Here is a 12881-nt window from a genome sequence, read left to right as displayed (position 1 = left end):
TTGTTCTGTCACTATGACCAATATTTAGTAATGGATGGGAACTAGAGGTGCAATAAGCACACGGCACAAACCTACAACTAGACCTTGCTATCATGTTAACATTTGTCCTCAGACAGACGAATGAGGCAAAAACACACTAGGTCAGAATGAATTACAGGCAGGAGATGAACCAAACTGATGTGGAATGGGTCAGATCAGAGAGTGCATTTCTGAAGGTCACCAAAATCCACCCAGCAGAACTACCTCGATGATCTCTGTATCAAATCAACAACCTCTGCAAGTGGTGCCCACTGTCATCACACAATGATGACATTGGAAATTTGGGGAAGGAATGAGAAAGAAGGAAAAAATGCAGGTAGGGGCACTAAAAAAAAGACATCATTTCACTTATTTTCATTGCTTTTATTATACCACCCCCATTCCTGGACTATATCTTACTGAATATTAAATAAAGATCTTCCAGATCGGGGTCTGATTTAGTATTGTGAGGACTCTGGTTTTTATTCATTGCATTCATGAGGGTGACCGCTTCTTAATTTCAACACTGTGGAAATAAAATATTTTCCTATCAACTAGCAATATCTGGATGTGCTGATATGTGGTGATCTTCAAGGTATAACGTTAAGTGAAAAAAAGCAAGGGAAAAACAGTATGTATAATATGCTTTCTTCTGTATTAAAAAAAACACATACCCATTCAGTCAGGCTGTCTGAGCTTCAAGTCTTAGCTCTGCTCACACAATCTCCGGGGCTTTCGGCAAGTTACTTGACTTTCCTAAGCCTCAGTTTCTACATCTACAATATATGGATGATCACAGGACACATCTCATAGGGCTTGAGGACGGATTAAATAAGATAATATATGTGAAATAACTACTTACAAATGTTAGCTACTATTAGAATAGATTAAAATTATTTTGTGCACAGACATTTTATGGAAAGATTCAAAAGAAACTGTTACTACTGGTTGCTTACAGAGAAGAGTCTTAAGGGTCTTGAAGTAACAGGAAGACTATTTTTTCTAATTCAAAAAGAAAAAGGTAACATGTACACTTCCTAGAAGTGAGCAGTGAATGTGCCACAGTGATGTCTGCCTACTTAATAGGCAGGCGGAAATCTATACCACCCTCTGTTCACATTACAAGACTGACCTCGTGGAGGGTTTGTTCCAAGAACAGATCTGTCACAGGAACACACCGTGCACACATACAACAAAGCCACAAATGCTACAGTATGTCCCTTATGCAGTATGCTTACTCACATGTCAAGGGGATTGTCAAAAGACAAATAAAACAAATTATCAAAAGACAAACAGCTATTTCTCACAGATTAGTACCTGTATGTAGAAAGGAATTCCAGCACTGCGCCTTGTAGCACAGAGTTTAGATGAAGGATCACTGCATTTAATTTCCTCTAAAACATTCCATAACCACTGTTCCGGTAGATTTTGCAGACTCACATTGGGGCACCTAAAAGGCATATATAAAGCAAACATTTGGAATAATCAGGCACCTAAAAGTAAAAGTACAAACTATTGATACTGTTAGAAAAGAATAAATATTCTTATATTTGGAAGGAGGGAAACTAAAAATTGTCTCCCTTTCTACTTTTCACTTATTTTCCTCTTTATTATGGGTCTTAAGATTTGAAGCTATTAAAGATTCCACTTCTTACAAAAGCATATAAAGCATGTGTCTTGTCTATAAAATAAGCTTTAATACCATGGCTTACACCCACAGTCAAAATGTTCTGATCTTCCGATGTTAATGAAACTCTTACAGATAATCTATACTGCAAAACTCAAGACTTCCAAAAAGAGAATATAACTTTAATATAATTTATGTTCTACATTTATAAAGATTATTTATATTCAGAGAAAACACATATTAAGGTATATTTTTTAAGATACATTTTAATAATAATTTTCATGTCTTTCAAAATGTGGCCCACCACAAAATTTTCAACCAGATCCTATGGAGAATTAATAAAGCAAGTTGGCATAAATATTTTGAGGTTATGTGGACACTGCTGTTAGTGAGATTCTGCTCTATTATACTGTTATTCTAGAGTGCTTAAGAACATTTTATTTAAAAAATTTTTTTTTAAGATCTTATTTATTTATTTCAGAGACAGAGAGAGAAAGAGCACACAAGCAGGGGGAGAGGCAGAGGGAGAAGCAGATTCCCCACTGAGCAAGGAGCCCGATGCAAGGCTTGATCCCAGGACCCTGAGATTATGACATGAGCTGAAGTCAGATGCTTAACTGACTTGAGCCACCCAGGTGCCCCCCCAATTTTTTAACCTTATGCCTTATCCGATTATATAACATTATCTTAAGAAATAGTATATTCAGTGGTAGACAGACAATTATTTTAGGAGGATCGTAATTGGATTTAAAAATACATGAAAATAAAAGGATGAAGTCCAAAGAAAAAAATTTTTTTACATTGAGGAAGATATTCTGTAGAAAGATAACTGATTTTTTTCCCAAAGATTTTATTTATTTATTTGAGAGAGAGATAGCAAGAGAGAGAGCAGGAGCGGGGGGGAGAGGAAGAAGCAGGACCCCAGGATCATGACCTGAGCTGAAGGAAGACGCTTAACTGACTGAGCCACCCAGGTTCCCCAAGATAACTGATTTCTAATTTGCAGTGAGAATTAGACCTCTTAGAAACACATGTGGGAATTTTTTTCTTTATTCTAGTTTGATATCAGATAGGCAACTTCAGTTTCTAATTAAATATTCCAAACAGCAACAAACAATTAGTTGTTTATGTCTTGCATAAAACAAAATATATGTAAATAATACTACTCTAAAGCAGAAGTTTTTAAAAGTTTGACATGGGCCTAAAAATGTACTACAGATTATAGGACACCAAGGAATTATTTATAGGATGTGTCAGGGGCATTATGAACATGGAAGCAATGTCCATATTGTTTAGAGATGCACACTGAAGTGTAGAGGAGTGAAAATTACAAATCAGGAATGTACTTTATAACACTTCAGTAAGCCATAATGAAAAGTACAGATGAAGCAAGAGTGGCAAAACTCTGATAAATGTTGGATCTGAGTGATGGGTAAAGGTGGTTCGTTTCATTATTCTCTCTACTTTTATATACATATATGTTTGAAATTTTTATATGCTTTATATGTCAATATATTATATGTTTAAAATTTACATTTGAAACTCCTCATAATAAAAATAATCCAGGGCGCCTGGGTGGCTCAGTTGGTTAAGCGACTGCCTTCGGCTCAGGTCATGATCCTGGAGTCCCTGGATCGAGTCCCGCATCGGGCTCCCTGCTCGGCGGGGGGTCTGCTTCTCCCTCTGACCCTCCTCCCTCTCGTGCTGTCTCTCATTCTCTCTCTCTCAAATAAATAAAATCTTAAAAAAAAATAAATAAATAAAAAATAATCCATTCATGTAATGTTTGACATTTTCATAATAAAAGCAATCCTCCCGTACTTTTATAAGAACTGAAGTTACTTCCCATCACTGGATTTATATCTTTTAAAAATTAAGATAGGGGCGCCTTGATGGCTCAGTCGTTAAGCATCTGCCTTTGGCTGGGTCGTGATTTCAAGGTCCTGGAATCAAGCCCCGCATCAGGCTCCCTGCTCAGCGGGAAGCCTGCTTCTCCCTCTTGCACTCCCCCTGCTTGTGTTCCCTCTCTCGCTGTGTCTCTCTCTGTCAAATAAATAAATAAAATCTTAAAAAAAAAAAATTAGGATAAATGCTTTGAATTTCATGGAATCATTTTCTAGTTTATTATTAACATTGCCAGCTTGGTATAATCCTCCCACAGTTACCCAATCAAAAGCTGAAATCCAAATTTCCCAGAGCTGTTAAGTGCTGATGATTACAGTTACAGATTATGGTCTTCCTTTGCTCATTCTTCACAGTCTTTTAAGTATGTCTGGGTTAATGTACTCCACAGTGGGTGAGCAGGGAAAAGAAAAAAAAAAAGAAAATCAAAGCAAAAGTCATCTTTTGTGATCTAATCATCCAAAAAAACTGGAGTCACAGAGGTGAATAAAATATAAACTACTTGATCTAAGATTACATGTAGATTTCATTTACCTACTCTCCTCCAAAGGGAGAGGGACCAAAGGACCATTGGCAATGTAAGACTGGCTTATAGAAAATGCTGGTCTAAGGTCAAGTCTCCTGTAGGGATTCACTATACAGAAAAAGTAAGGAGGAAAAGGAACTGTAAGAGATAAGAGGTATTTTCCTATTTCCTTATTTTCCTTTCAAGTGCACTGAAACACGAGTACAATAAATACTAGCTCAGTAATGCTCCTCAACACTGTCTGTGAGCCTCTCCTGAGCCTCCCTGACCTGGCACACAGAAGTTCTAGCAAAACCAACCAATCTGAAAAGGGCAGGCAGGTCTGAGACAAGAGCAGGCCACCTCACCATGCATCACCTTGCCTGAACTTACAAGGGCTCGTGACCGTTAACAAATCTTGATCTAATTCCTTTTCCATCTTAATCAAATATTCCAGCTTGATTTTAACCTTAAAATTTTTTCCACATTTCTACAGACTCTGTTATAGTAAGGTTGTGCACTTCGCTGGTTCCCATTCTAACACACGCACCACACACACATACACGCACATGCATACACACTCCCTCCATATTCCCAACTAAGCATTTCTTTATGATCTCCGCACTTGCCCCATTCATAAAAATTAGTAAAACTGTCTCCAAATATTATATCTCACAAGGACCTTTCCTTTCTCATAGCCTCTAATGTACTTCAAGGAACTACTAGGCACAAGGTGTACAGGGGGTCAGTATGGTGCCACGGACAGGGTGGATTCTGGACTGGACTTGGAGGATGTGCAGGCAGAATGGTGGAGGGCCCACATGTGTGGTCTTGAGGGAGCAGGAGATGAGATGACTGAGGAAACAGTTTAAGGCCCCAGAGGCAATTCCCTAATTTAGATTCTTGGCTATTGTAATTATAAATAGTTAACCAGGCCTATTTATTCCCTTAAGTATTATATACTAAGACTAAATGCTCCTTGTTAATTTGGGGAATTTGAAAACAAAGGTTAGAGAGTACTCAACTGAGGAAAAGCCTGGCAAATGCCCTTGCCAGAACCCTCTCTGGCCCACTGCCAAGGATCCAGGAACCTCAGGAGCTCTGGGAAACCGTCAAGGCACCAGCTCCTCCCATCTAGTCCACACAGTCCTCTGCTCTGGAATTCCCTAGGATCATGAGGGCTTTTCTGCAGAACCCTTCAGTTGTCTGGTTTTCTGTTTGTTTTTTAAAGATTTTATTTATTTATTTGACAGAGAGAGACACAGCGAGAGAGGGAACACAAGCGGGGGAGTGGGAGAGGGAGAAGCAGGTTTCCCGCTGAGCAGGGAGCCCAGTGTGGGGCTCGATCCCTGGGCCCTGGGATCATGACCTGAGCGGAAGGCAGATGCTTATCAACTGAGCCACCCAGGTGCCCCAGTTGTCTAGTTTTCAATTTGGACTTTGCCCTGGACCCTATTTCTCTGATTCCCTAGCTTCCTAGTTCTGCATCTCTCCCAGGCCAGTCCTGCCCCCATGGCCACACAAGAAAATTAGTCCAATAATAGAATTCTTACCCTTCTTACTAAAATGAAACATGCTATATTTTAAACAAAATAAACTTACAAGTTTTGTTTAAATTATCATACTGAAAATATATTTGCCTGCCACTAAGGAAAGAAAAAGAAACATTCACTGAATGTCTATTATGCATCAGCTACAACACTAGACTTTTCACATCTTATCTTACTTTGCAACAAACAAGTCTGTGAAAAGGTATGATTTTCCCCAACTGATAGGTGGAAGAGTACATGATAGTGGTTAGGAGGATAGACTACAGAGCCAAGTTATTTCATTTAGAATCCTTGCTCTGTCACCTATTAGTGGTGTGATCCAGGACAAGTTATGAAACCTCCCCATTTCTCACTTTCCTCTTCTATAAAATCAAAGTTTTGGGGAGGATTAAATGAGTTTATCCTGATGAAGTGTTTAATACGTTCTTATCAGGTTGTTTTCTAAAATTATTATCTATTACTGGGGTGCCTGGCTGGCTCAGTCAGCGGAGCATGCGACTCTTGATCTTGGGGTTGTAAGTTTGAGCCCCACTTTGGATATAGAGATTACTTAAAGAAATAAAATCTTAAAAAATATAAAATAATTATCTATTATTATGAGAAAAGCAAGCTTTAAAGAGTTTCAATTGAACTGATAAAAATGGAACAGTTGGTTTACATTTTGACAAGCCATGCCCCAACACACATTAATAATAACCAAACTATGTAAATAGAACCCCAAAGCCAACTGAGCTCAAAAACAAGATAATTATCTGGGTAAAACAGAATAGAAATGCAAAGGAGCAAGAATGCTGATACCAGGTATCTGCTGGGTTACAGCTCTAGAAGCAGCAATGATGTCCAGGAAGTCAGTTCCTGAAGAGTAACTTACCTCACTCCCAGGAAATGGGAAATTTCAGGGGCTTCCTCTCCCATGAAAGGAAGCTGGAAAAGGGCTACTCCCAGAGGCTGCAGCAGTAGGAAAAGTCATGGGCCCAGGGAAACCGCAAACCAGGCTGACTACTAGCTTGGTGACCAGATCTGTAATATCCCCAGTTTTACTTTGGGTGGGAGACCCAAAATGCCACTATCTAATCTAGTTTCTCTGATAGAGGGGAATGAGCCAAAGGAGAATAAATAGAAACCAAAAAGACTCCTAATCATATACTCAGCAAATCAAAATTCAAAACACAGAGATGTTTCATATTAAGAAAAACTTTCTTAAAAAGCAATAATTTGAACATAAATTCACTCCATATGAAACTTAATTTTATGGAGCAGTCTGACAAAGACCTTAAAATAACGGTTTACAATACTCAAGAGATAAGGAATAACTTCTATTCAAAAAGAGGAAGAAATTATGAAAAACAGGGTTGGGGGGGGCCTGGGTGGCTTCGTTGGTTAAGCATCTGACTCTTGATTTCAGCTCAGGTAATGATCTCAGGGTTGTGAGATGGAGCCCGGAGTCAGGCTCAGTGCAGAGTCTGCTTGAGATTCTCTCTCCCTCTCCCTCTCCCTCTGCCCCACCCCCAGCTCACATTTGCACATGCATGCTCTATCTCTCTAAATAAATAAAATCTCTAAAAAAAAAAGAAAAGAAAAGAAAGATATTGGAAACACTGGAAATAAAAATGTACTTTCAAAATTAAAAAGTAACAGATAAGATGAATTCTAGGGAATTAGCATCTCAGATAACAGCTTTCTGGGAAACATACCCAAAATACAGAGAAAGAAGACAAAAATACAAAATATATATGTGCACACATGTATATGTGTGTGTATGTGTGTACATACATACATACAATAACTTGAGAGAAACCAATATAATCTAAGAGGGGTTACAGAAAGCAGGAATAAAATGTCTAGGAGAAAAATCTCAAAGAAATATCTAGAAAATTTTCAGAATTGAACAGAGTCACAAGGCCTCAGATTCAAAGTATATTCCAAGTATCCACTCCAAGTAAATAAATCCATACCTAGACATATCACAATGAAATTGTGATTAAGAGAAAACCTTAGAAGACACAGGAGATGAAAGAAAAAACAGGATACCTTACAAAGTAAACCATTTATAACAAAGATAAGTTTCTCACTGGCAATAATAAAAGATATAGTATCTTCAAAGCACTGAAAGAAAATAACTGTTAACCAGAATTCTATACCCAGTTAAACTACATTCAAAAGTGGAGGTAAGATAAAGACAATTTGAGACAAACAATAAGTCGGCCTCCCAGAGATCCTCACAAAAAGAAATTCTAAAGAACATGCTTTTGCAAAGTTAAGTAGACCCAGACCACAGTCTCAATGTGCTATCTATTAGACACCTCAAACTCAACATACCCCAGACTAAACTGATGGCCTTCCTCTAAAAATCTACTCTGCCCACAGTCTTCCCCCATCGTAGCATACGAAAGATATATCTTAGGCCAAAAATTTTTGAATTATCCTTTCTCTCAAATACCAAATCCAATCAGTCAATATATCCTGTCTGTTCTACCTTCAAATTACATCCAGATTCAGATCACTGTTTACTATCTCTACCACTCTTCAAGCCATCATCATCTCTTTCTTGAATTACAATAATATTGTAACCTCCTAACTGGTCTGTCCGCTTTTACTATTATAATCTACTTTCAACACAGCAAAGTAATCCTTTTTTTTTTTTTTAAGATTTTATCTATTTATTTGACAGAGAGAGAGAGAGCACAAGCAGGTGGAGCAGCAGAGAGAGAAGGAGAAGCAGGCTCCCCACTGAGCAGGGAGCCCGATGTGGGGCTCAATCCCAGGATCAAGACCTGAGCCAAAGGCAGACGCTTAACTGCTTAACAGACTGAATCACCCAGGTGTCCCAAAGTGATCCTTTTAAAAGGCCAGATCATAATACTCCTCTTTTCACAAACCCTCCAGTGGCTTCCTGTTTTAGAATAAAAGCCAAAGTCTTTACTACATCTTATAGTATCTAGTCCTCATTACCTCTCTGATCTTATCTTCTACAACTCCTTTCCTTATTCCACTCTGGTCACAAATGGTTTACCTGCTCTTCCTTAAATACCCTAAGTCCATGCCTCTCAAGACTTTGGAACCTGACCTTTTCTCTACCTGGAACAGTCTTCCTCCAGCAATAGAACTATTGATTATAGTGTTCACTAGACTTACCAATATGTTCAAATCTTTAATGATAATTTTTTAAAATCAAGTTTAAAAAAAGGGAAATTAAATAATTTCCCAAACATTATAAAGCTTGTAAGTAACAGAGGGAGAATTAAAATGCAGACTGGCTCCAAAGCCTTTGCTTAATAAAAAGGCATTACTTAAAGGTGCTTGTCCTAGATTCTGTTCCACATTTGGCCCGATCTGCTCATGACAGATATACTATCAACTCTCTATTCTTTGCTTCAGTGCATTTCATTCATTCATTTGGAAAAAAGATCTATTAAGTATCTAGTAGTTTGCTTGGCACTATGCTGTGCCCTAGGAAAGGGAGAAGAGAATAAAAATTCCAAATTACACATAATTCAGAAAGCATGTTCCTGTGGCTTGGGAATGTATTACCAGAGTATATTGGTTTTAAGAAATTCACCTTCCTAATCATTTTATTCAGGTTATCCTTCAGATTGATTTCAATCCCTGAACAAATACCATCAGGGTAGGGGTTAGAGTAGCTTTTAAACAAACTGAGTGATATGAATGGAAAACTAACTGGAGAATTAAAACATCCCACAGAAAAACCACTCAGAGGATAACTATCTACTTGTAACTGACTTGATGTGAATTGTGTCTCACTCATTCTGGAAGTATTCCAATTCCCTTGGCCAACTGTAACATTAGGAACATTTATGAAAGTTAATAAACTTTCCTACATTAACTGAATGACTCACCACCGACCTAAAGAAATTATTTCACTGCAAACACAAAGCAACTTATTTTACATTTTATTTTATTTTACTTTACTTTACTTATTTATTTATTTGACAGAGAGCAAGAAAGCACAAGCAGGGAGAGCGGCAGGCAGAGGGAGAAGAAGAAGCAGGCTCCCTGCTTAGCAGGGAGCCTGATGTGGGGCTCAATCCCAGGACCCCAGAATCATGACCTGACTGAAGGCAGACGCTTAACCACTGAGTCACCCAGGTGCCCTAATTTCACATTTTAAGTGCAAAGTACATTTAAAATCCAATACACAAAACACAATTCCCAGAAAATTATCAAGACTCAATTGCCAGGAAACTATGTGTAACCTCAACTGAGTAAAGGTTAAGCCTTTGACAATATCTTCATTTCCCAAATAATAATTTATTTACCAAGCTGTTATCATTAAGGGCACAATAAGGAAGAAAATCATTTTCTTTTCCCATAAACACAGACTTTCATTTTGCCAGGTATAAGAGCAACTCCAAATTAAAATTCATTCAACTAAGTAAGTTCTGGCTTGAGAAAAATGAGTATCAATGAAAATAAAGCTATTTATTCGCTGATTGTTAATAAACTTTTACCCTACCATGTTCCTTATTTCACTTTCTTTATTTTTCATTTGCTAACAATTTAAATAATTCTAAATAATGCAAAAAAAAAAAAAAGAATTTGTTTTGGGGGTCAAAACCAGAATTTGTCCCCAATCCTGACACAAAGCCAATGATGCATGTTTACTCAAACTTAACATCATCAGTCATCACCATCATCATCTGAGTGAAAACAGCCATGAACAATAATTTCAAGAAATAACACTCTGAGCCTGGCTATTGAGAATAGGACACTTAGAACCCTAAAACAGTGCATATCACATCAGAGTAAATGACACACAAGCAACCAAAGGGGGAATATTTGGGTCTGGTCTGATATCCAAAACAAAGACTTTGATTCCTTCATACAGATGAAAACAGAGGAAACTGAAAAACATATACCTAGTTACATTAAAACAAAGAACCAAACAAACAAAAGTGAGGGAAAGTAGAAGAAAGATAATCTGATAATTTAAGAATCATCTCTAAACGTCTACCATATTAATGCTGCTATGAGGAATTCCAGTTTTCTCAGTCACCCAAGTTCAAAGTTTTGTAAAGCAAAGCTTTAGCTGCCTACAACATAAAAAACAAGTCAGACTTGACTTTGAACTGGAGTGGGACGGCGGGGCTACACCCCTACCCATGGGGCAGCATACTGTTTTGGTTTAGAAGAGAAAAATTACCCACAATGTAGAAAGAAGGTTTTGCTTTCACAAGCTACATGCTTTAAATATTCCATGCACTAGCCAAAAATCATCCAATGATGATACTGAGCAAATGGATCTAAGATTCCAAGTACCAGTAAGAAAAGAGTCAAGAGTGGGGCGCCTGGGTGGCTCAGTCGGTTAAGCATCTGCCTTCGGCTCAGGTCATGATCCCAGGGTCCTGGGATGGAGCCCTGCACTGGGCTCCCTGCTCTGCGGAGAGCCTGCTTCTCCCTCTCCCACTCCCCCTGCTTGTGTTCCCTCTCTCTCTGTCTCATAAATAAATAAAATCTTTAAAAAAAAAGAAGAGAGTCAAGAGGAGAATAAAAAAGAGCGTGGAGAGATACAGTACACTTTCTGGGAACAAAAACTTTATCTCCATTTATTTTACACGTTCATGTAGTTGATCAGATGTCCTATCTAGCTCCTCTGCCCTCTTCTATACAACTCCATAACACACACATATGTACCTTATTTGTCGATGATCTTAAAGCTACCTACTGGGATCCATACATACTAATTTTTATATCCATTTGGTTGGAGACTCTCAGAAAAAAAAAAAAGAAAAAAAAAAAAATATATATATATCCAGGGAGTAGAAAATCCAGAATCCTTATCCTGGGACTCTCAAAGTCCTACATATTTGGACAATCTCCTTCAGCTTCATCTTACTGCTTGGAAAGCTCTTCCCAGAAAGCTGCTGCTGATTGTCCTTCAAGCCGTGGCTTACTTTAGCATAAAGGAAAGAGAGATTTTTCCTTACCACCAAACTTTATCACATCAGATTACATATTACTATCTGATAGTTTCTTATTATTCTCGAAATGTCCTTTATAAACATGGAGTTATATAAACTCCATGATGCAGGGACACTTTCCGTCCTATCCACTTCTCTCGTCCCAGCACCTGGTGACAGGGCCTGCCACCCAATCAGGAACTCAACAAATACCTGTTGAATAAATGAACAACCCACAACTCGGCAACTCTGTTAAGAGTGCCATTCTAAAAAACCAGCTTGACCAAGAGGGGTACAGTAACTGGAGAAGAAAGTACGAACAAAAGTGCTTTCCAACGATAACAGGTGCCACCGCATTAGAGCCAGCAGGCAGCATTGCTTTTTCTTCCCGTCACCTGGGACAGAAAAGCTCAGTACGTGGAACGTTTTCTTGGTCCTTTCATTTCTGCCTTGAAAACTATCTAGTTTACTTCTCTAATCCCAAAGATTAGAATGCTGGGCTCGAAGTTCCTCTAAGAACAAGAACCAAGTCTTACCAGTATTTTTCCTATGAGGCCTACCCATCACAATGTCTTACATATAACAGGTAATGGATAAGCTTTTGTTGGACTGCGAATCTCTGAAGCAGTTTCAAAAAACATTGGATCCTGGTGTCAGTTCCGTTTACTAACTAGTTGTGTGGCTATGGACCAATCACTTGATTTCTTAGTGTTTAAGAATGAAAATAAAATAATTACAAAATTGCTTTGAAATTCAATGAGACATTATTACCTGGGTTGCTCTTCCAAATAAAGAAAGCAAAGACCTAAATTACGTAAGTACCCAAAGCTCCTGATAAGAATGTCCCCCAAAACACTGCGCCCATCATGGCCTTAGTCCTTTGTTCAGGTCCTCACATGCCCCTCTTAGTTCTACAGAGTTAAATGTTTCAAATTCAGATCCTAGTAATCTTCCCTAGGTTCACAGCAACTCTCTGGCCTATCATATCATACGCTCAATGGTCAAACAGAGCGTTTCTAACACAGCATCTGGCCCACAGGAGATGTTCAAGAAATCTTTTATTATGTTCGAGAAATCTTTTATTGAATGATTAAACAAGGACAATTAGGGTAGGTGCCAGGAGCTGCACATTAGCTGTGCCTTCAGTTAGGCAGATAATTGGAAAAAACAAAACACAACAAACAACGGGTGTAGAAAAGGAGGGCTGGAACTTTAAGGCTTCTCAATGGTGAAGCACTGTGCCTATAAAAACACAATAGCCTAATCTAGAGTTTTGACTAGTCAATGAACCTTCTGTCTACTCTCCCGCAAGGAAAGATTACTTTATAAAGGAAGTGATTTCAAAACTCCTGAGTTGCTGG

At 38.3% G+C, this 12881-nt stretch overlaps 1 protein-coding gene across 16 annotated transcripts in view; it reads right to left on the bottom strand.

Annotated features, from left to right (window-relative positions):
* The window catches only part of THADA (THADA armadillo repeat containing), a 325846-nt gene that overhangs the window by 248369 nt on the left and 64596 nt on the right, over positions 1-12881 (bottom strand). For all 16 annotated transcript variants that reach the window (XR_008506903.2, XM_045885094.3, XM_045885095.3 and 13 more), the window contains one exon: positions 1336-1468. Coding sequence is in view for 15 of the 16 variants with exons in the window: in XM_045885094.3 (XP_045741050.1) it covers positions 1336-1468 (133 nt within the window). In the remaining variant the exon portion in view is untranslated. The remainder of the gene's footprint in view (positions 1-1335; positions 1469-12881) is intronic.

This window comes from Mirounga angustirostris, unplaced genomic scaffold (assembly GCF_029215605.1).
Source record: "Mirounga angustirostris isolate CCGP_5_RB_7025 unplaced genomic scaffold, mMirAng1.0.hap1 SCAF_10, whole genome shotgun sequence".
Lineage (NCBI taxonomy): Eukaryota > Metazoa > Chordata > Mammalia > Carnivora > Phocidae > Mirounga > Mirounga angustirostris.
Note: the sequence above shows the minus strand (reverse complement) of the source record. Positions and strands in the feature narration are given on the sequence as shown.